This window comes from Haemaphysalis longicornis, unplaced genomic scaffold, assembly GCF_048455015.1.
Source record: "Haemaphysalis longicornis isolate Haplotype H1 unplaced genomic scaffold, Haemaphysalis longicornis Haplotype H1 scaffold_6, whole genome shotgun sequence".
Lineage (NCBI taxonomy): Eukaryota > Metazoa > Arthropoda > Arachnida > Ixodida > Ixodidae > Haemaphysalis > Haemaphysalis longicornis.
This window is the reverse complement of record NW_027526407.1, coordinates 79,904,230-79,927,695: the sequence shown is the minus strand read 5'-3', so window position 1 is coordinate 79,927,695 and position 23,466 is coordinate 79,904,230. Positions and strand designations below refer to the sequence as shown.

At 50.0% G+C, this 23,466-nt stretch overlaps 1 protein-coding gene across 1 annotated transcript in view; it reads left to right on the top strand.

Moving 5' to 3' along the window:
• Nucleotides 1–23,466, top strand: part of LOC144143561 (uncharacterized) — a 55,447-nt gene that overhangs the window by 1,452 nt on the left and 30,529 nt on the right. Inside the window, exons 3-11 of the mRNA XM_077675358.1 lie at nt 2,527–2,679; nt 5,705–5,907; nt 8,964–9,164; nt 10,611–10,716; nt 15,143–15,278; nt 15,889–15,990; nt 18,648–18,725; nt 20,927–21,040; nt 21,779–22,117. Of these exons, the coding sequence (XP_077531484.1) occupies nt 2,527–2,679; nt 5,705–5,907; nt 8,964–9,164; nt 10,611–10,716; nt 15,143–15,278; nt 15,889–15,990; nt 18,648–18,725; nt 20,927–21,040; nt 21,779–22,117 (1,432 nt within the window). The remainder of the gene's footprint in view (nt 1–2,526; nt 2,680–5,704; nt 5,908–8,963; nt 9,165–10,610; nt 10,717–15,142; nt 15,279–15,888; nt 15,991–18,647; nt 18,726–20,926; nt 21,041–21,778; nt 22,118–23,466) is intronic.

The window sequence follows — 23,466 nt, the reverse complement described above, 5'->3', positions numbered from 1 at the left end:
TAACAGGGCGGTCATCCACAATAACAAAGAATACACAGAAAGTAATACAGAAACGTAACTGATACAGAAGTGACAAAACCTTCGTAGTACCTTACACTAAAAACAAATATAATAACGCGAATGTTTGCCGATATGCAGAAAACTGGGATAACAAGAACTTCAGGGTACATAAGAGAAACACAGTAAAAACATTCGGAAGGCCAAGGCCCTAATATCGCCATTATTTCTTTGAAGTATGCGATCTAATTGCTATCATTGTCATCGGAATACAGGAGTCTTTTATTGATCCTACAAACTGGTATTTTGTTTTCATTTAAGTTGACTGAGAGTGTCAGCGCTCATTGACGCTGGCAAGACCACGCTAGCCGGAACCCGGCCGTACATACGCCAATCTCCCCTTCGTACTGTCGCCCTCTGTGCGTTCTGTGCAGTTACTGCACTCTCCACTAGCATGCAGCTGTTCCTTCCGTGGTAGTTGCAGCGCTTCGTAGAGCGGTAACAGAGTTGTGAAGAATAGCAGCAGACGTGCTTGGAACGCACCCTCCAGGCCGGCCTTAGAAGATTAAAATTCTGGTGGACGAAAAGCAGATAGGGGATTACCGTATTTACCCGATTCTAACGTGCACTTTTTTTCTGAAAAAATAGGCCGAAAAATCGCATGCGTGTTAGAATCGGATACAAAACCGAAACTGCCGAAACAGCGGAAATTTCGCCCCACCCATCGCCATCGCCATCGCCATCTCAAGATGGCGCCAAAGCTTTTAGCAACGATTTTTCGGACGCAGCAAGCCTAGGCGCCTAGGCTTTTCTATCGGAGTTCACACAAATCGTCAAATCGTTTCACTTGCGCGCTTGATAACAGCAATGGCAGCAGCGGCTCCCACGCGTTCAAAACGAGCGGTCGGCTGAAGCGTGCACCTCTGGAGAAGCTCTCAGGATAGGCGTGTGAGGCGTGGGCCACGATCCCATAGACCATGAATGAACGTTCGTGCAGAAGTGTGGCATCGCGAACGCGCTTGAAGGCACCGAGGCCGAGATGTTGTGGTCAGCGGAGAGCGACGAGTGAGATGAGTGAGATTACTTCGGGAAATAAATCACCCGTTTCTCTCGCATTCGTTTGTCTGGGTCACAAAGTCCCGTGCGCTTAACAATCGGAGGTGCAAGTTTTTAAGTGCGAATGCACTTTATAAGCGACCCTGAATTCCGGCGACCGCCGTCCGTCCACATAGCAACAGCTGCGGGTGCGCGCGCTCCTCGTCTTCCTTGGCAACGGGGGGAGATAAGCGCGCGCTGCCTGGCCGCTGACATGGCACATACCCACGTGGGGGATTGGCCAGGAATCGGGCGTGAGAAGGGCTAATGCACCCGCTTAAAGGAGTACTGACACGAAATTTCAAAGCTGAGATCCGCTCTAGCAATCAAGTACAACGACAACACAAATAGGTGTCTGTGAATAAATGCATCTTTCTTTCTTTGTAGTTGTGTGTGTCTGTGTGTGTGTGTGATCTCTCTTTCGCGAACATTACCGAACCGCGCAAATTCAACTCGTGCATTCGCACTTTCACATTCTTCCCCTCGGGGAAATGCGGGGAAATTTTTTTGGTTTTCTTGCCAGGAAAATCGGGTGTGCGTTAGAATCGGGGGCGCGTTAGAATCGGGTAAATACGGTATTGCCTAGGACAGCTATTACCTGTAACAGAAAAAAAAGTAAGTATTTTGTGTCTAATAAGTATTTCGTGCCTGCCCTATAAGAGCAGCGCTAGTATTAAAAGAAGAGTGTAAAACATAGGTATACGAGTCTTTTTTTTTTTTTTGTAAAATGACACGTCATGAACCCGCTACAAAGGGGATACCACTAGCAATCATCATCATCATCATCATCTTAGCCACGCACCCGCTACAGGGTCAGCCAACGTTTTTAGATTAGGTCATCACCTAATCTAAAAAAACGTTGGGGTCAGCTGACCTGCGCATGCAGGACAATGGTTCATGTATACTGTCAAATGTTCTGACGCCTATACCATGTACCGGGTGCCATATGGGACCGGTACTCCGGTCTGCTCTAACTATCTAGGAATGGACTTTTTTTTTCGCTAGCGTAGACCTCTTGTGGCGGCTGCCTGAACCACACTTGGGGGATTATAGAAGACCCCCCCCCCCCCCTTTTTTTTTCCCCGCCTGTCCTGCCTAGTTGAAGAAGCCGTCCCAGGCGCCACGCATGGTTTTGGTCGCAGAGAAAATTTTTAATGGCAGCCGTATACCGCCTACCTGGCTGCCGCTTTTAGGGCTCACAAAGTGGAGCACCACTTAGCTATAGTGCCTAGAATATATAACTTAGCTGGCTCGGCGTTCGCAACTGGCTAATCCAATATGGCGTCGTTTTGTTTACATTTTGCCCCCCCCCCCTCCCCCACCTCCCCCCCCAAGAATAGCGGATCGGTCACTGGGAGCGAGAGTAGCGCATGCGCAGAGCGCACCTGCAAAAGGGTACATTGCGCGTGCCGGGGGATATAAACGCCTTCACAGTTGGAGCTGCAAGATGTCAAGCCCGAGGTTTTCGAGGCCCTCGTGCTGTTCATGGAGACCGGATTCCTCGACGCCGACCCGTTCACTGCTCTCGACATCTACGAGGCGGCCATGCTTCTGGGAGTGCATCGAGCCGTCAAGGAGATCAAGAGGGTGAGGCCACGCGTACACGAACACGGCAGCTCGGAAGCCGTGGCTTTGTTTGTATACACAAGTCGGAAATGAAGACAACTTCATTAACTGGCAAGGAGCGCCAAGAAAAAAAAATATTTCAAACTGCCAGGCAATTGTGCTGCGCTTGTGAACTGTTCTATTTTAGCCAATCTGGTGTGATGTACCGCGCGATTCCGTCTACGTCGCTCGCCAGCAGATGACTTAACGCTTACCACGTGTACGCTTACTTAAACAGTACTAGCGAGAGTGATGCAATGCTACCTATAGTCAGCAAACATTGTTGACCATGTCCAAGTTAGAGTAGCGGACGAATGACGCCACCATCGCGTATCTAAGAAAAGCGACCGTCTTCGCAATCGTCGCCCACAACTTACGCTCGTTCTGGCCGCTCACGATTCATCTGAAATAGATCAACCAATGCTACAAGTTTACCATCTCGGGCGCCCAAAAAATTAACCCGAACAACAGCTAGCGATCAATTACTCGGTATGTCTTCTGTCCGTATATGTTGCGAACTGGGCACGCATGTGTCCACGTTGTCTTTACCATTACAGTCGAACCTCGTTATAAAGCGAACACTGATACAGCGAATTATTGGATAAAGCGAACTAAATAAGAAGTTTATTTGGTCACACTTCATTTCAATGACACCTGATATGAAAAGGGAAAGCCGTTCTTCAGCGTTTATTGCCGCCGTGGAGAGAGCGCCGCAAAGCCGTGCACGGTGGTCCAAGCGCTGCGTTCCGAACTCATGCGCGTGCCTCGCAGTCCTCGTGCGGGCAAACGTGCCACTTCTTTCTCGGCGCCTCTATCACCATCATCTAGTCTGTCCATGTTGGCGGCAAGTTAGAAACCCGCAACAACACCTGTTCTTTTTATAACGAAACGGAAACCTCGAGAGCCGCGCGACATCGGCTATGGCGAAGAAATATTTGGTTCCCGCGAGGCTCAAAACTCGGCAGCTTGCATAATAAAAGCAAAATTAAAAAAAAAAAGAGACAAAACATCCACTTTTTAGTAGCTTAAGGCCCTTTGGCCTTTGCGTCGACACAGTAAAAAAACTTCGTTCCACTCAGACCCGCCGCGGTGGCTCAGTGGCTAAGGCTTTGCGCTGCTGAGCACGAGGTTGCGGGTTCGATTCCCGACCTCGGCGGCCGCTTTTCTGATGGGGGCGAAAAGCAAAAACGCCCGTGTGTACGAGATTTCGGCGCACGTTAAAGATCCCCAGGTGACCAAAATTAATCCAGAGCCCTCTACTACGGCGCGCCTCATCACCTGCGTTGCGTCGGCGCGTTAAACCCTACAATCAATCAACTTTACTCCCCTCAGACTGTGGAAAGCCACCTGGCGAAGACCACATCCTCCGGCCTGTTTAGCCGAACGAACTTTGTTCACGTTCCGGTCTGTTTAGTTTGAAATTCCACAAGGAGACAGATAAGGAGTACCTCGCTTATAGTGGGTTCAAAGCCTAGAACAATGCGTTTTTTTATCTAGGACTGTTGCGCGACCCAGATTGCCGATTTATTAGAGCCGCTTTTTACCTCTACGGTTACAACAAATATCTGATATAACGAACTAATTTACATCCCGATAGTACTTCGTCATAACGAGGTTCGACTGTACAGCGAATTTGACTCTGCCAGTACCTTAGACCAGTGACTCTCCGCCACAAGTGCGCAGGGAATCCATTTTGGGCCTGCAGAACTGATGGAGGACCCCACGATAAAATATGTTACTCGTTTAATACTGCCAAACAACTAGCTCTTGCCGCTATAGTCATCAATACACCTATTAAAGGCCTTTTGTACCTGGCTTTTTTGCACTACTTAAGTGTTGCGCACGAAGCCGACTTTAAACTGCGCGCAACGGGGAGGAGCCGCTTTTTGCGTTGCGGGCAAGCCTTGCCAAAAAATCCCAGGCCACCTTCACTAATGTGAAACCTGGGGAGGGGCGAAGCATGCTGTGTACAAGTGTATTCTTGGCGCCTTGGTGTTTTTGCCAACGGAGATGAAACCGTTGCGTGGTAGAGGTATACAGCTTGGCTGCAAAAGTCTCGTGTCTTTGAAGCACGAAGCGTACTAGCGCGAGGGGCAAACGAGTTTCCCGGTGTTTTTTTTTTTTTTAGTGCGCGTTACGTTCTAGCGCGAGGCGTAACCGAGTGTCCCGGTGTTTTAGTACCGTGACTACATGAGACGACGGTTACGATGACGACGACACGGTACGCCGATAGCCCGAGCCCTTAAAAGGAGAAAAAAAAAAATGCGGGGAAGGCGGGGGCAGTTTTGGAAAGGGTTTCGCGGACCCCTAGAATACCTTTGCAGACCCCTTTAGTCAGTGGAACCCCTTTGCGAACCACTATACTTAGACGAATGCCTTCCCCCTTTTTAGATAGGCGTCCGTCCGTCTGTTTAGATATCGGTGTAACCGAGCGAACGCAGAGCAGTGCATGCGGTCGAAAGCATGCTGATAGCAAAGAGAGTGCGCACAGAGGAAAGCGGAGGAGGACAAATGGAGGGAAAGTGAGGAGAAAAGTGAATGTAGGTATTGGTGCGCTCCTTTCTTGCCGTTCTGTCGCGGCGCCGACCGTTTGACCAACTCTGCCATTACGGTTAGGAGGGAAGCGAGGTTTGCTGTGGTGACGCTGAGTGACTCATCTCATCTGTGGAAGCGCCGTGGGTTTGCGCGCCGGGAAGGAATTGTCGATTATGTGCCAGTGCGTGAGCTCCATAGAGTCAGCGTGGACGGCAACCGCCACCTTGGGGTAGCCGGAGGAAAGCAGCTGCGCACGTGACTGGAGCGATGACAGAGGGCAACTTCAGGGTTGAGGCAGAACACAAATACACGAAATTCTAGCTATACACAGCTCCGCTATAAAAGTAATATCAACAAAGAATATCTAACAACTGTACTAAAATTTAGCCGTGCAAAGAAGCGTAATTTCGGGCCTGTTTTTTGGAACATCAGTACGTTTTCCAGATCGTGATCTCGTATCGTCACGGCGCAGATAACGCTGATCGGTTCCAAGATGGAGCGCCTCCTGGTGTGGTACCGCACGGCCAACAAGGGCAGCAGCGGACGGGAGCGCCAGGCGGCGCTGCGGCTGGTAGCCTCGCGCTTCGACGAGGTGGTCGCCGACGAAAGATTCCTGCGCCTCTCGGTAGCAGAGGTCGTGCCGCTCTTCAGCTGTTCGCGCCTCGGAACTTCCGGGTATGGCCCAATAGAAATACTTTCTAGGGATGGTACTAGAACTTCGTATGCTGATATCTAGAGAGTGCTCCCTATAAAATATTTCTAGTTTTCTAGGAATTATACCTTGGGTAAAAAGGAGCTTAGTGGCCCCTCCCCTGGTTCTCTCAATCTGCCTATTGATCGAACACCTTTCTCCGCATTGATTGGCCTTACAACCCTCGATTGCCAGTTGTTGTGGTAATTATACCGCTGGCCTGACAGGCATAGAGCGATGTTGTCCTAGCGTGACACGGAGCATTACTATCTGTCCTTTGGGGGCGCCAACGCAGTTCCCTCTGACACCGTTACTTGCAAACATAACAGGTTGTCAGCGCTAAATTTACTAAATCATCTGCCGTCACTGCAACAGATGCAGAGCCCCTCGAAGCATTTGTTCTACAAAGACTTCGATTTTAGTATTAGTGTGCACAATGGATCTTGCACCCAGGGGTGCAAGAGTTCAGACCTTAAGTACATTGCGATGTTTCCAGTGAAGGGCGGGAGCAGTAAACACTATTCGACCGCGAAGCAAGCTTCACAAAAACGTCCCACGTAACATTTCGAGAATAAGTGGAACACTGCGGACGAAAGATTCTCTGCGAACTTTCATGGAACAGGTCACACTCGGTAACAACTTAGGAGCGGCAGCGGAAGTTGCCGCTGTGCCTCATTACCGCAGCCGGATGTTACTCCGCGCGGCGCAAGTAGTGCATGACTGAGAATATTTTGAAGCAATGTAAGTGTTTGGGCTTGCTTTATACTTCAAACAAAAACAGCGCTCAAGACGGGAAGTTTATATTGCGGAGCGGCAAATAAACACTGGAGCTCTTCGATTTACAGTCTCAGACTCACCGCGGACTCCCCGAGAAGCAGTCCGGGATTCGATCTTCCCATGTATCCCTATGGCTTCGGGGAATCCTCGGACTACCCGCGGACTATCCGCGGTGAGTCCGAGACTGTAAATCGAAGAGCCCCACTTTGTTGGTAGTCAGCGCTATGTGTGTAGCCTCCTTCTTTCTGTCCCGTCTTGAGCGCTGTTTTTGTTTGAAATATTTTGAACATGGCACGAGCCGTTTCCGTAATTTTTTGTTTACTAAATGCGCTTCTAAACTACTGCAGCGACGGGAAACAAACTACGTGAGAAAAGGCAGATCGACGATATCACGCATTCATAGCAATCTCCTTTCCCGTTGACATCCGGGTCCCTTGCTTATAGGCGGAGGGATGCCGCACACGAGCTATTGCCGTTCTTAACTTGTTCCTGGCAATAGACTCTCTCAGAGAAGCTCAAAAAATAATGTGGCGTGGAAATGAACGGCATTTCCATTTGGCCTATTTTACAGTATCCGGTAGACTGCATCATCAAGGACGGCAGCCTGAGTCAGAAAATCCTGGAAAGAAAACGAAGCATGAATATTAAAACACAGACGTAACAATAGCACGATAGGGACATACAGCATCGTAATAATAAAATGCGGGCAAGGAACTTAAATTCTGCTTTTGTGCATGGCCCCTGAGTTCGTCTACTCAGGTTCCCGTTTGCTTTTTGTTAGCCATACTGATTTCTTCCTGCGTGTACATACTGTGGCTATTCCGGAATGAATGACCGTAACAATGTCAGTGGCAGACCGTAAGGAGGGGGATCTTTTCCCTCATGCCTTCTGAACTAAAATACCATTGCTAAGCCTGCATGTATACAGTCTTCGTCAAAAGTTTCTAGGCCACGCCAAAAGTTAACAGGTTACAAAAAACTCAAAATACGAGGTTAGCTTTCGGGTGAAACTGAAATGTTTTATGCCACAAAGCTGGTAAAATCGGCCTTTTTATTTTAATAGAATTACTCGGTCATACTTCAACTTTCGCTTTGAGTTTTTTTGTTGCCCAGCACTTCTTGAGCTGGCCTAGAAAATTTTGACGAAGACTGTACGTGTCATCTTCCCTATACCTCCCACTTCGTCTCTGGCCACTGTGCTTATACGTGGCTCAGGCACCCACTCAAAGGCTAGACACAAGTGCGTCGAACGACGCGTTTCGACAAGATCTCCTACTGGGACCATAATGGCGTTCTGTCAAAAAACTAATGCATTTCCCCATAGACCAGGCGGTCGACCGAAAATCTCTGATAAGATATCTGGACAACTGCCGTTGGTTGTGACGGGCAGAGTGCGACCGGCCGCTCTAGCGTCCACGCAGCAGAGAGAGAGTGAGAGAGGAGAGTCGCCCAGAAACAAAATGGCTGCGCCCATATGTAAACAAATATCACGTGGTGCCGACCGACCAACGAAAATCCTGCCGGCACATAACAACGAGAGAAAAGAGTGCCGATACTCTAAAAGCCTTTATTTAGTGACGCTAGATGAGACAATACACGCGTCGATCATGAAGGAGTACAATATACTATTATGCGCTTACCTCCTAAACCACGTATCGGTATACATTTAGATCGTATATAGATGCGTTCACATAGTGCGCGAAAAATCTTTGCATGGGTTAGTTCTGCATTTGCGACTTGGGTCTCCGAAGGTTTCGCGATCGATTTGACGCACTTTCAGCTAAGGTTGGACGCACACTATAGCTTTCTCCCTTCTCTCAGCTTTCTTTAGGAAGGGACGGTAATGTTTTTTTTTCCCCCTCTTCAAATGCGGTCCCGCAGCCTTTATGCGTGTTCCTCACCGCTTCAGGAACCACTTTCCGGTTAGGAAAAAAAACGCGCTGAAACGCTTCGTTTTCCGCATGTGTGTTTGAAAGCGCGGGACACATATTCGGAGAGCGACGCGAAGAAAGTGTTTATTAAAATGAAAATATTTACAAGGCGAAATTTTGCCTCTCGACAGAGGGCACAGGTCGCTCCGTTCCATTCCGGCCCGCGTTTTTCCCCTCTCCCAAACCGGTCCTGTCGCCTTCATGCGTGCTCCTGCAGCCGCCGCCGGGCCGATTTCCGTAGAGAAAAAAAAAAAAAACGCATGCGGAAACGCGTCGCTCTCCGCACGTGTGTATAGGGTGGCTGACTTTGCACCTTTGTATGCGCGCTGCAGGGAGCTGTCGGTGTTCGTGGCGGCGCTTCGCTGGCTGAACCACGACTACAGCAAGCGGCAGCAGTACGTGGTGCAGCTGCTCAAGTGCGTGCGCTTCTCGCTCATGAGCCGCGAGGAGATCGTGCACTGCTTCCACCCGCCGCTGCTGAGCAACATCACCCGCTTCCCCTCCGTCGCCTTCATGGTGCTCTCCGCCTTCGGGTAACTGCGCATGCGCGTCTGCGACGCTGCTGCTGCTGCTCAGTCGCTATAGCTCTTAAGCACGTATACTTCATGTAGAGAGTTTAGAAGTTGCCCTTCACGTATACCATAATTTATAGGGGCCATGAAAATAAAATACAAGTTTGAATAATTAACGAGACTGCATTATCCCAGAATCAATAGAAAGCTTTAGCAGTCCGTATGACCCGTCTGTTCCGTGGTTACCGTGTTGACCGGGACCCGTCTGAGCAATGGCGCATTCGTTTCGGTAGGGGGATTAGTTCCGCGGCCGGCCCTCGCCATACCCGCGCATTCGTTACGGTGGGGTGTACCCTCATCGCCATGCCTGCGCGCGTAGGCGCAGTCGGGTCGCGGTCATCGCGGTAACCACGGAATAGACGGAGCATACAGAGTGCTAAAACTCTCTAATAGAGAGTCTTAGCATATCGTTACCGTGTTTACGTTACCGTTTACCGTGTTTGCGGTAGTCGACTACGCAGCGCGAGAGTTACCGCGAACGGTAACTTATCGGCACAGGCTTCAACGTCGCCAGCGGCTTCCGGTAACACGGTAAACGGTAACGCAAACACGGCAACGATATGCTAAAACTGCCTAATTACAGCACTTTTATCGCAAACTTTAGTAGAGGTATTAAGGAAAACAGATGCAGCAGTGGCGACCCGCGGGCAGTCCTGAACTGGTAAATCGACGAGGCCCATGCATAGCGCCACTACGACGTCTCTATCATTATACTGCGTTTCATTTACCTGTCATAATTAGTTCACACTGAAGTGGTAAGCGTTCAAAAAGACGACAAGCGAGGATAGTTGGCGCTGCTTCATCTGGGATTGCCCTGTTAATACATGATAGACCGTCTGTGGAGGTAGTGCCGATACGCAAAACTGCTGTAGCTTTTGTTTTACCCACACAATCTTAAAACAAATTATATGATAATTAATTTAGAAATCATTCCAAAGAGTTATGTGAATGTGTCTTTACTAGACCAATATCGTAAGTCACCATGCATAACTCAATATAGTTATCTACCAATACAGCTTCGCTGGTCTTCTATCTTCGCAATTTTTCAAAACGACGTTTGTCATGACTGTTCTTGCTCTTTATTTCTTTCTGAACTTAACGGCTGCAGTGGCACGATATGGGAACAAATCGATACCAAAATAGATGCTGAGACGCAGTAAAGAGAACCACCCTATCGTTTGAGCTAGTACCATGAGGACGCCCGATTGCCTGTCGCTGTAAAAAAAAAGTTTGGTGTTGAAAAAATGTCATATATTTGCAATGAGCCTCTATGTTGGCAAAGACTGCACTAAATGTGCTTTCTGCGGTACAGTAGATTTGAAACAGCTGCGGCTTTTCTACACAACAAGGCAACGTCGTGGTACGCACATGTCCGCTGTAACGCTGGCTATATACCCTCGTTCGCAGGGTTGTCTGTCTGCAAGAGGAAGGAAGGGAGCACCTGCTGTCCAGGTTTGCCAGCCAGCCGAGGACCTACCTCTGCCCGAAGCAAGACGGGCAGCCACAGCTATGGGTACGCACAAAGCACTCCATTGAAACAATTAAACCCAGTTCCACCCAGTGGGAAGACTGCTGAAATAGCGAAGATGTGATTCTTTTGTGTCGGCTCGAACGTCAAAGACCAGCAGGGTCGTCGCGGCGCAAATTCTACGCTTCAATTAAGGACGGAAAGTTGGGCTAGTTGGTTTGCGGATACTGGCACATGCCGGTTACACAGTACTAGGACGAGGACGGAGCACAAGAGGAAGAAAACCACAGGGCTAACGCTAGTCTTGAACGCTAATCCTCCACTTCACGCAAAATCGGCAGCTAAACGCCATTGGCGGGAGGCTCCCTCCCCTCTGATGATGATGATGATGATGATGATGATGATGATGATGATTTATAGTGATATCCCCTTTGCAACGCGGTGACGACATGTCATCTTACCAAAAACACTAAAAAGAAAACTCACACTGCGGTATCGGAGTGGTCTCACACTGCGAGACCACTGCGCCCACTATCGGTTGGTCTGGGAACCCGTTTCTGCGAGGCTGTCGGCTGGTCGAGGAGTCTGCTCCTACTACTGCGTGACGCCCGACCTTCAGCAGGGGAATGCTCGACCTACAACAGCTACGCTGTTAAAACAATACGTTGATCCACAGTTTAGACACGCTTTTTATAGACTTGCACCGCGCATTGTATTAGCTTGCCCCAGAACATGCGCGCCTTGCGAGTCTTCCAGTAAGCGAACGGAGCGACGGACAGGGTGGCCAGAGCGATATGAGCTGTAGGTCGTCGAAGCCGCAGAGCTTCATACAATAATACTGTATGAAACTATACGGGCGGGGCAACAGTTCCTATTCGCTCACTTGGTAGCGCTGTAGTGCCGCTAAATATAGGCTTATTTAGGGGCTCCAGGTTGCGCCAGAAGTTTCGTACCGAGCTCCCCCTGGGGGAACATCTCACTCTGCGTACCACCAGAGCTAGAGCCACTAAATAAGATGATGTAATGGTTTTAGCCAGAACCATCTCCGTACTTTTATTGCTTCGTACTATATAAAAAAACTGCTTTGCGATACACAACCGGAACAGCGGAAATATCGTCCGTCCGTACTTCGGCATCGAATTGAGTCGGCTTCTGCAACTCAAAGGTGCCGGGTGTAGTTCGCGAGGATAGCGAGAATTTCTATTAATTCGCATGGCCGCATGTGACACAACAACAACCACCAAAAACGGAATAACCGAGACGTCCGTGGAACTTGGCCATAAGCTTATGGACTAGGCTAGATTCCCTGTCAGCCGTTCGTATCGCTGATAATAGAGAGTTTTAGCTTACCGCGTGTTCCGTGTGTTTGCCGTGTGTACGGCGTGTACAGGGTCAGACTGCGCCTGCGCGCGGGCATGGCGGGGAGGGCCACCCCTCACCGGAACGAATTCGCACTGCCCAGTCGGGTCCACGTACACGCGGTACGAGCGGAACACACGGTACACACGATGTGTGCATACATGTTCATATCGGTACCCGACTGGGCATGTGCGCATTCGTTACGGCGAGGGGTGGCCCTCCTCGCCGTGCCCGCGCGCAGGCGCAGTTTGACCCCGGAAACACTGTAAGCTAGAGAGTTATAGCAGATTGGAGAACCGGTTCCGCTACGGCACCAGGTATACGGTCGGCGACTATGCACATGCGCAGAACTAGTCTCGCCCCCGTCTGCACACACACAGTAGTAGCGGTCGCCTACCGGCTACCTTACCAGGACCAATCTCCGATCTGCTATAACTATTTACTCTCTAATTGGCCAGAGCGACAGTTCTGTTGTCACCCTGTCAGACGCGTTCCGTCAGGCCAGGGCGTGCAATAAGCTAGTGGCGAGAGGGTGAGGGACGGCTTACGGAGATACTATACTCGGTTACAACTTAAGAACGGCACCGGAAGTTGCCGCTGTGCCTTATCACCATAGCCGTATGTTCCTCCGCGCGGCGCAAGTAGGGCGTTACTGGGAATATTTTGAACATAACGTGAGCCGTTCCCGTGATTTTTTGGACTTAATACGCTTATAAACGACTCAAGTGACGGCAAACAAACTGCGTGAGACAAGGCGGACGATATCACGCATTCATAGCAAACCCCTTTCAAAACGCGCGCGCACTGACGTCACGGGTCCGGCGCTTTGGCGGAGTGATACACTACATGAGGTGGTGCCGTTCATGAGTTGTAACCGAGTATAGCTGAATTCACGCCTTCCTGGTGGAACGCTGCAGACAGGGACCCTAGCTTAGCGCGGCTCCTGGCCTGACGTTTTCCGGCTGACAGAGTCACAAAGTAACCGCCACTCGGGCCACTTATAGCTACTTCGTAAAAATGTAAAAAAAAAAAAAACGCTTATAAACTGCAGTACATATAGAGCTCTTCAACTTCAGCAACGAGAATCGGTTTACGAGTGAGATGAGACCACATTTCTCTGTTCCGGCTCCACACGAACTTCAACTTCATTGTTCCCGTAGCGGTCGTTCCACAAAACACCTTGCCCCCAAAGTACTCCGTGAAAAAAATTAAACTCAGTTCCACCCAGTGTGAAGATAGCAAAGATGTGCTTCTTTTGTGTCGGCTCGAACGTCCAAGACCAGCAGGGCCGTCGCGGCGCAAATTCTACGCTTCGATTAAGGACGGAAAGTTGGCGAACGAAAGTGATTGCAAGAGCGCAGGGAGAATACCCGGAAGGGGATGGGCAATCCCCCCCCCCCCCCCCCCCCCCCCAAACGGGCTCTCCGAACAGCGGAAGCTTACAGCACCTTCCCTTCCTGTCACCTGGTGACAGCTGTCGCAAAGCTGTCACCATTCTCCTTCCCCCTTCTACCCAGAGAGCAACTCTGATCTGTCCATATGCGTGAGCGCAGAGAAAACAAGCAACACTGAGCCAACTGAGCTATATTGCATATGGTTTTCTAACTAATATAATACTTGACGTGCACGAAGAGCTTTGCCATCCATTCCCAAAGAAAGTTGATAGAAGCGCGGAAGCTTTCTCACATCATAACTCCGTCGAAAGCGTGTCAAAACCTCAGCTAACGGTGCGTCCAATCGATCGTGAAACCTTCAAAGACACAAATCGCAAACGAAGAACGAACCCAAGCAACGATTTTTCGCGCACTAGGTAAACGCATCTACAAGTGATGTAAATGTGTACCGATACGTGGTTTATGAGATAAGCGTACACTAGTTTACTCCTTCGTGATTGCGTGTATTGTCTTATCTAGAAGCGTCCCTTTTTAATATTATTCCGGGATTCACGAAGATCTCACTTGCGTCGTATCCGTCACGGAAATGATGCCAGGGGCCGAATTCTCTAAAACGACGGGGCGTCGCTTTGAAACGACAGGGTAGCGCCATGCAAATGCATGTGTTCTGGGGTTGCAGCCGTCGCTTTCAGGAAGCTGTGCACTCAGTGTGAGCCGCAGAAAAGCACTGTGGCAAGGGAGCGAAGCGACAAGTGAAACGATGGGAGGCGGTGGGTGTCGCTTCGCGCCCTTGTCACAGTGCTTTTCTGCGGCTCACACTGAGTGCACAGCTTCCTGAAAGCGACGGCTGCAACCCCAGAACACATGCATTTGCATGGCGCTACCCTGTCGTTTCAAAGCGACGCCCCGTCGTTTTAGAGAATTCGGCCCCAGTACAACGAAGCAAGCGGCCTGTGAAGGGTACACCCCTGCATACAGGATCTTCTTGCAGGGAAGCAACCTTTGGTACTAAAGAGTACGTTATAATTACAATTGTTCGTTTTCGGGTTTTGTATTTTAACACGAAATTGTTTTATGCTCGGATACACCAAGATTTTACTGACGTCATATCCGTCGCGGAAATGACGCCAGTACACCTTTGTCAAAGCCACCCGCCAGCAGGACGTTGCCCTCCAAGCACACCCACAAGACAGCCGCCGACCCGCAAATCATGCTCAGCTGCAGATTTCGCTGCACATTTCCCTCTGGTGTGACTCCTATGGCAGTGGAAGCAACCACAGTTTTTTTAGTGATTTTCAAGTAAATGTTTCGACCCAATGGAATTTCAGTGTCACACACGCGTCGTGTGTACAGAGATCTTATCAGAGCTTTTCGGTCGACCAACTGGTCTACGGGGAAATGACTTAGTTTTGTGACAGGACGTCATCGGTCCAGGTGAGAAAGCTTTCGCTTTAAAAATGAAGTTTAATTGGGACTCCTCACCACGGACCAGGGCCAGGTCATGGTACACGTTCAACGCAGAGCGGTGCGTATACATTTTGGTCGGCGCTTGTTCGACCACTCTGCATTGACAAATTGTCTGACACGGGAATTATTCGTGGCAAAATTCATTCATTTCTCCCCAGGCGGTAATCTGTTTTAGTGCTTGAAGCAACAGGTAGGTACAGCATCTGTGATAAGGGGTCCTATATGTTCGTGCTCTTGACGGGGTACCGCAGCCGCTGCCTGCACCACCAGAGGGCAGCGTGGCGCAGCGGCGTCACCGGGCGGCAACCGTGCTCCAGACCTGGTGGCGGGTCCACAAGGCACGACTCGATCTGGCCGCAAGGCGCCGGGAAAAGTTGCTCGCCACGGGTACGTGCAACCTTTTATAGGGTGGGCAAACGCTTTAGGCGACAGCCGCTTGTAAAACGGAATGCACACCATTTCACCGGTAAAAACGTTGATCCCAACGTTCACGAACAGATCAAATCCATCAGTGGCACGCGAAGCTCATCTTGAATCCAGGTTGCTTCACCTCGCAGCCTCCGTGGTTGCTGCAACACCGGAGAGACGGCGTTGTCCTGCAGTTCTGGAAAAGTGCTCTGGCCAAAATTACTTCAACATTAAAAATTAGGCCACCTTGACAATTGAGATGCGAAGAGCTGGTGGTTTTTAATAGGCTTAGCTTGGATTTTTCCCTAGCTTGAACGTCATCACTAGGCGCAACCAATCCGCGACGTGCGCCTCCGCACCCGAACATCTGCGCCGCGACGCGCACTCCCCACACCTGCTCGTCGGCTCCTTCCCTCCTTGCCACCTCCCCTCACACTTCTTGGGCTAGCATTTTCCTCCTCCCACTTTGCTGCTCCGAGTTTTGAGCGACGCCCGGCGCGGCTGAAACTCAAACTTAAGCAGCTTCGCTGTTAAAACGCATACACGAACGCTGTCAAAACGGTCATGCACGCAGTTCATTCATTCGCAGGCGCTGTGGACGAGCCCCAAAGCGGAGCCCTTCGGGCGTGGCCTAGTGACGACGGTGCCGCCAACTGGCTTCACGGAACGATTGAAGCGGCGAAATCGAACGGTATGTTGCTACTCGCTAACCGACGGAAATCAAAACGAGTGCATAAAGGCAACTGAATAGAATTGCTTGATTAGATGTGCGAAAGTTTGTAGTAGGTGGCTATGTACATTTCAAAGCCGCGGTGCACGCTGAGATAGGGGGGTCGGCCGACGTGGCCTTGCCTGATACGCCACTAACAGTTACGCTGTTTAAAATTTGGTGCCATTATGCTCTGTGAAGGATGAGCAGCGAAGCTGTGGTGAATGTTAGAGTCATCTTTGTATCATTATCTGGCAAATCTAGGCAGTCTGGTCGGTCTGGCTAGTTAAATGAACTACACTAGACTCTCGATTAACGGAACTTCAAGGGGCCGGAAAAATTAGTTCCGTTTAACAGGAGTTTCGTTTACTGAAAGATATAGGTGCAAATTTATGTGCGTACACACTTCTAAGGGCATTTCATGGAACTCTAACCACTAGAAAGTGACTGTAGCTGATATTTTTCAGAAAGCAAGAAAACTACAAGAAGCGTAGGCACAGCATTCACAAAGTTGATTTGGCAACAATGAGTCGCTGTGCACTACAAAATGCGTCAAATTATTTTTGTTTGAGTCCTTGCAACTGCATCTTCACGGAGGATATAGAGGCCTCAACTTCGCGAGTGCTTACGAGCCACCGAATTTAGAAGGCGGAAACGTGGTAATGAAGGACGAATAGCACAACGATGGCACGAACGAGGCGACAGGAGGTGAGTCCTGTAGCCTCGACGTCTAGAATCGAGACCGAATGACTGGAACAAGAACTGCTATGTTGCATTCGTTGCGCCAGCACGGCTAACCACTTACGAGACGAGGCTTACGAGGCCAACAAGTCTAAAAAAGCATGGAGGAAGAAAAAAAAAAAAAACAAGAACGAAACAGCCGGAACCGTAAAAAGCTGATTCTCATGCCAGTTCACAAGATTTCACAAGAAGTTCCATTTCTGGTTCCGTTTACACGGTGATGCGGAAATTTTAGTTCCGATTACCGAGAGTTTTTTTTACGTTATCTGAATACAAAACCAACCAAATTCCAGGCAACTGTTCCGTTTAAGCTATTTCCGTTTATCGAGATTCTACTGTATTTATTACTAGTTAAGACAACTAATTAAGACAAGTAAGACAATGAACTAGTTAAGACAAGTAAATGAAACACAGCGTAATGGTAGAGTCGTTTCACCGGGAAATTGTCATACAATTTTTCTTGAGATACTGTTGCTAACACAAGAGTTAGAGCCGTTTTTTTGTAATCGTACTCCCTCCGTAGATAGTCGTGCTTCACTGTGCAACACGCAATGTGAAAAAGCCAGCCTGCACAGACCAAACTTACACCGATTGCCTTAAATTCGCCTTCACCGCTGAGCCCAAGTGTATTGCTGGGAAGGCGTATTTCTATGGACAATCGAAATACGAGGCCCTAGGACATTTTCCTTATTTTTTCCTACACTGGAAATCTGTTTTTTTCTCGGCGGAGGAACCTGCTCGCGAGAGCGTGACATGATACCAGCAGAGACTGCCGTCAGGGCCAACCTTAGAACAGTTCCGCTGTTCATAAAAAAACTTCCAATGCAAGTTGCCCGGGCATTGAAACCAGGCCAACGTGAGACGCAGTTCTGTTACATGACTTTCGCTTGGGGCCATGAACAGTTTTGGTACGCATACTATGGCAAGGCTCGTTTCGGCTGCTTCCCTTCTCTTACGTCACTGGCCTCTCACTGCCTAAGTTTCCATGTCAGATATTGGCACGTTTTAGATGCCGAGCATCTCATGCGCGGGGCTGTGTCCCTCCCTCCCTTGTCGTCCGCCGTCCGCACTCTACTGCGCATGCGCGTCTCTTCAGCCCCGTCAGCGTTTGGGCTGACGTCAGCGCAGTCCACTATAAAAAGAAATACTAAGGCGGCGCCCTGTTTCAATCCCACGACTCTCTCGCCGCAACGGGAGGTACGTGGCGCTCTTCCCACTGCGCTACAAACCGAGACGGGGGCATGTGCTACGAAACACGCCTGATGTCCTTCACTCATTCAAACTACGTCAAGAAGCTACTGATACAACGAAGGCACGCGAAGCTGAACGACAACGGAAACGACGAACTGAAAACTAATGGTAACTTCAGTCGACCCCATGGCTGCTTCGCATACTACTCAGGGTTCCCCTACGGGAAGATGGTGTAATATTTTTTTTGTTTTTACTGCCTATAGCTATGCATAGGACAGTGAGTATACTCGGGTAAGAGCAAGGAACAGCAACTGGAGTTGCTGCTGTTCCTCATCACCGCACCCAGATGTTACTCCGCGCGACGCAAGTAGTGCGTTACTGGGAATATTCTGAACATGGCGCAAGCCGTTTCTACACCTTTTTGAACTTAATATGATTATAAACTACTGTAGCGACGACAAGCAAACTACGTAAGAAAAGGCAGACGATATCGCACATTCAAAGCAATCTCCTTTCAAAATCCGCGCACCCCTTGACATCCGGGTCTGTCGCTTAGGCGGAGTGATACCGTACATGAGCTATTGCCGTTTTTAACACGTTGCCGAGTCGGGTGCTTAACCACGCCGCGCACTTGCGTTTCTCCTGCTCTTTGAACGTACCTGATAAGAATAACAACGCACATTGGCCATTCTGTGCGCTTTGTGCAGAGAGCGTGGATTCTGACACTTCGGCGAAGACGTCGAAGGAGCCGTTCACACCGATCCTCAAGGTCGTCATCAAAGACGGTACGTGGCGAGGATTCGGTGCTGCCATGGGGAACCTTTGGCTACTGAAAAAAGTTAATTTTGCTGCGATAATCGTGTGTCGGACATATCATTGTGCACGCCGGCAGCGCACTGAGGCAAATAATCAGCGAAAGCTGCCTTTGCACAACAATTTCGGCTGATGCGAGTGGCCGAGGCTGTGCATGTATATAGGCTACGTATGCCTATGTGCGTGCTTTCTTTTTATTGCGCCATTTTGCCACAGGGCATAAGTAACTGTAGGGAAACAATAGACAGGCCTTGCGTGCATTCGTAACTTCCCGCTACGTGACCCCAATGCAGTTGTGTAAGAAGCCAAATAAAGAAAACGCAAATAAATTTCTGCAGGCCCAACTTTCTGGCGAAAGCTGATTTAAATGCGCAACAGTTGCACCGTGAAGTATTTTAGTGTGCCGCACTTAAGCGCCCTCTCCTGTGGTTTCGCGTCGTACTTCGGCGTCGGCCTCGTTGTAACCGCGCGAGCGATGGAGACGCCGAAGATAGACGAGATAGAGCGAGCAGGAAAGTGAAGGGGAAAGTGTGGCGTAAGGGTATGCCGAGGCCGCGTGAGACATGCTGGCCGGCGGCGATACACCACGAGAGAACGCCAGATTATAGCGCGCGCCATCGTGCGTTCGCTGATGACGCGATCACTTGCTGAGACGACGCAGCTATGCGCCATCACTGCGAAGACTGCAGTTCGCGTTGCGTTCAAATTTTGCATTGCCAGCCATTTTAGGTGCGGAGCACCTTAGGACCGCAAAATGTCCGTCCGCGTCCGTGCGCATAGCATTTACAATCGCAAAAAAACCACACAGGCACCGGCAGGATTCGAGCCTGTGTCTGGTAGACCAGACAGAGTTAGTGTCAGTCGTCTTACCCATTGGGCGACGACCGTGAGTTAGTATCCGAGAGTCAAACGGCTTACTCCCTCGCCTGTAACGGTGCGGAGTACCTCCCAATGTCCGTCCGCGTCCATCCGCGCGCACACCACCATCAAGCGAAACTAGATTTGAGCCGTGAGTTGCAGTTTTATTTAGGGAATAATCAAGGTGCAACTCACGGCTGAAATCGAATGACGGTCGGGGCGCAAATCGGATGTTCACTCGGGGCGCAACTTGGATGTCATTTCGAGTCCCCGTACTCCGCACCTTCGCCATCATCCACGGAGTGGAGATGCCGCTTTTTTTTTTTTTTTTTTTTGCTGAGCAGATTGTTGCATGACATTGTTATCGGCTGGAGCATTGATTACCGTTGTTAGGCTTTGGATCCGTTTGATCTTACTCTTACTTAGAGAGTTCAATGATCTGCGCATGCATCGTTGCAGAATCTCTGGATTCGACGCAACGTGTATCTTTGTAGAGGCCACTTCTTACCCATACCTTACTGTCTATGCTGTACAGGGCCTCCTCGCTTATCATTTTGGCACTTCCGACTGTTGGGAACACCGTCCGACATTGCTTGTTAGCGTGCATGTCACTGCATGCAGAACACCTCCTATCTAAGAGTCGTCCCAATCCGGGGCTAAGAAGTCGAGGAAGTTGAGGGGGCTTGGCGGACTACCGGATACGGTGGCGGTTTTTCATGGGAACATGAATGCAATACTTCAAATGACGAAAGATCCATGTCACAATAATTAACGGGAAAGCAGTTAATGGTGTATAACAGGAACGTGTTGGGGTACGTGCATTTAAACATTGTCACCGTTTATTTACGGACGACTCCGAGCTTGTTGCAACGCGAAGGTTACAGCCGAGAATAAAGTCATAGAGGGGATGAAGTTCCACAAGAAAAGGTCATCCATTTCTTTCGTCTTAAAGAAATGAGAGAAAGAATGGGGGAAGAAGCGATAAACTATTGCGCTATCTATTATCTTACCGCACACGGCACACTACACTACGAAAAGTATCACGTGGTACCCTGAACGCTAACCTAGCGCCTCCTCAGTTTCGGAGAAGTGTTACATGCGACATGTGAGAAGTGTTACATGGTGCATGCGACTGCACCAATTTCCAACCAAAACGCTGTCATTTTACCTCCAGGAATTTCAGTGTTCAAACTTTCTGCGACGCTAGTCAAGAATGTTTCAAGATTAACTCAGCGAAGTGCATTTCGTCTCTGAAATAGGTCAGCGCGGCTGTAGGTGAGTGACCGTCCACGAATGTAGGCATTGTTAATCGCAGCTGAAAGCAGCGCGAAGCAGTCGGCCGCAGATGCGGGCTTCCCTGCACTGCACCGGTCGGAGGCCAGCCTCCTCAAGTTGGTGCCCCCGCCCCCGCCAAAGAAGGAGGACAAAGGTGAGCGCACACGTCGTGCTCACTACGAGTACGAGCAGTGACGCCAGCGCGAAATATGAGTGTTACGGTTGAAAAAGTGGGTTCGGACACGACGTCGAGCAAAACGTCGGCACCACCAGAGTTCTTCAATGTATACGCCGGACGCGGAGTGCATTCAACCGAACCTGGACACTCTAGCGCATGCGAAGGTGGGACAACGTCGTACCGGGCGCCCTATATTGGTACCGGTTAGAGCCACTAGTGGTTCAAGTGCCTCTAGTGGCTCTAATGCTCTGCTGGTTCTAGTACAGCTAGTGGCTCTAGTGCCGGTTTTTCTGGTGTTCCAAAACTCGATACCAACTGTCACTGGACACAGCTAGCCCTCTTAACGATGTCCTCTTCAAAAGCGAGAGCTTACTTTGCGTAACTTTTGCGGCAAAATCCTGCTCTTCCATTTGGACCCCAGATATCCGTAGGAAATCTGCTTCCGAATGTCTTCGTCCCACGCTAAACATCCGGCGGGCGTACTTCGGATGTATTTTTCTGGAAAACGTGAAGGTCCTTTAAATTTGGTCCGATGGATGTCCCAGCTACATACGCGCACGGACGTCTATTGTGGTCACGCCAATCAAATATGTTGGACGTGCGTCATACGTCTGCTTTGTGAAGAAGACAGTGGATTGTCTTTCGGCTTCTGTTTGTTGCGGCTCCATGCGCGCGAGCAATGGGCGAACCCGCACTCTGCTTTATCTCTGACAGTGAGGACGCCCGAAAAGGCTCCGCAAGCCCCCACGACGCAGTCGTCGGAAGTCTTCTCGGTCAACTGGGACGAGGGCAACGTCGCGGAACTGGGAGAGGAGCCCCTTCCAGCGCAGGGTGCACAGCTGCCTCAGCTGCTGCAGCCTCAGCTGCTGCAGCCGCAGCGGCTGACGCCGCCGCAGACGCAGCGTCCAGTGGGTGCAACAAGCGCCACCATCCCCACCACCACCGCGACCACCACTCCTGCGTTCACGGCGCAAGTCCTTGGTGACCTAATGGGCACGCCCACCCTGCCGAGGGCCACCAGGAACTTCGAGTTCTCGAAGCACGCGGAGCAGGGTACGACCACGAGTTCTTAGGGGCGGAATTCCCAGTTTTAAGTGGGGAGTACTTTAGGGGCCCGGCTTCTCGTCGAAGCTCGTCCGGGGTCACGGTACCTAGCCACCGTTGTCACTCGGCGTCAGGCACCCAAACAAGGGCTTCTAGGAGATCATCGCTTCCCCTGGTCGGGATCGAACCCGGGTCCCCCGCGTTGCGAAGCCGATGCCTATGCCATTGCGCCACAGAGGCACACGTTGTCTTACGCAAAGGGTTGGGGGTGATATTTATGCTGCGCCGTTGCCACAGAGACTACCGTCGCTATGCCGCAAATAAGTACAGAATAATATAAAATAAGACAAAATAATGAATTAACGCATTAAATACCCCAGATTAATGAAAACTTAATCCAGTGCCTCTTTATAGACCTTTTCAGGGGCAGCGGTGCTCTCTCTTGACTACTTTCGGTATCAACACCAGGATGATACTGAAAGTAGTCAAGGGGGGGGGCGCCACAGCCCCCTTGTCGAATCACTGCTCTGGGGCGGTATTCTCGCGTTTGTCCGTTTTGAAAACGTCCGTTTTGTGCCCGTACTTCCAGTTGTAGGCGATCTTTGGGTTGACTTTTGCGCAAGTGTTCTTGTAAACACATTTTAAACCACTAAACCTATTTCAAACTATCTCTCGTGTGTTTATTGTTCCGCCAGGAGACCAACAACAAAGCGACGAAAAATCGTCTGCTCCTAATCGTCTGCTGCGAGAAGCCGCGGCTCATAGCTTCGCCGTGCTTGCAAGGCGTCACATCCGGGTGTTCGCTTTTAGCCAATCAGGGCTTGCTCAAAACGGACACTTTTGAAACGGACACAAAATGGAGAAAACACGAGAATACCGTCCCTGCACTTGACAGCTTTCACGTTGACCGGAACTGCTTTAATATTTGTCCATTTCATGTCCGTTTGAAAGAGGCCATTTCTAGCGCGCCCTGATTGGCTGAAAGCAGGCGATCCGGATGTGACGAGACACATGCAAGGCGGGGAGTCGGTTTCTGTGCACGTCATTGGTCAGATGTCCCGGCGACTGCGTTACGATTGTAACGGACGCGAAATGGACATTTTTGAAACCAACAAACCCAGAAGTCCGCCCTTGATTCACCGAAAGCAGAGGGCCGGGCTTGACGCAGCACAAAAATGGCGGGACGTCGGTTTCGGTGCGTGTCATTTGTAAGAGGCCTCATAAGTGCAACAAAATTTAACTACGTCATGATTGGAATGGGCGTTCTTGAAACTGACACAAACGAGAATTCCGCCTTAAGCCTAACTGAAGGGTACTCAGTTGTCTATAGTTCTCGAACTATACACGCAACTGTTTAC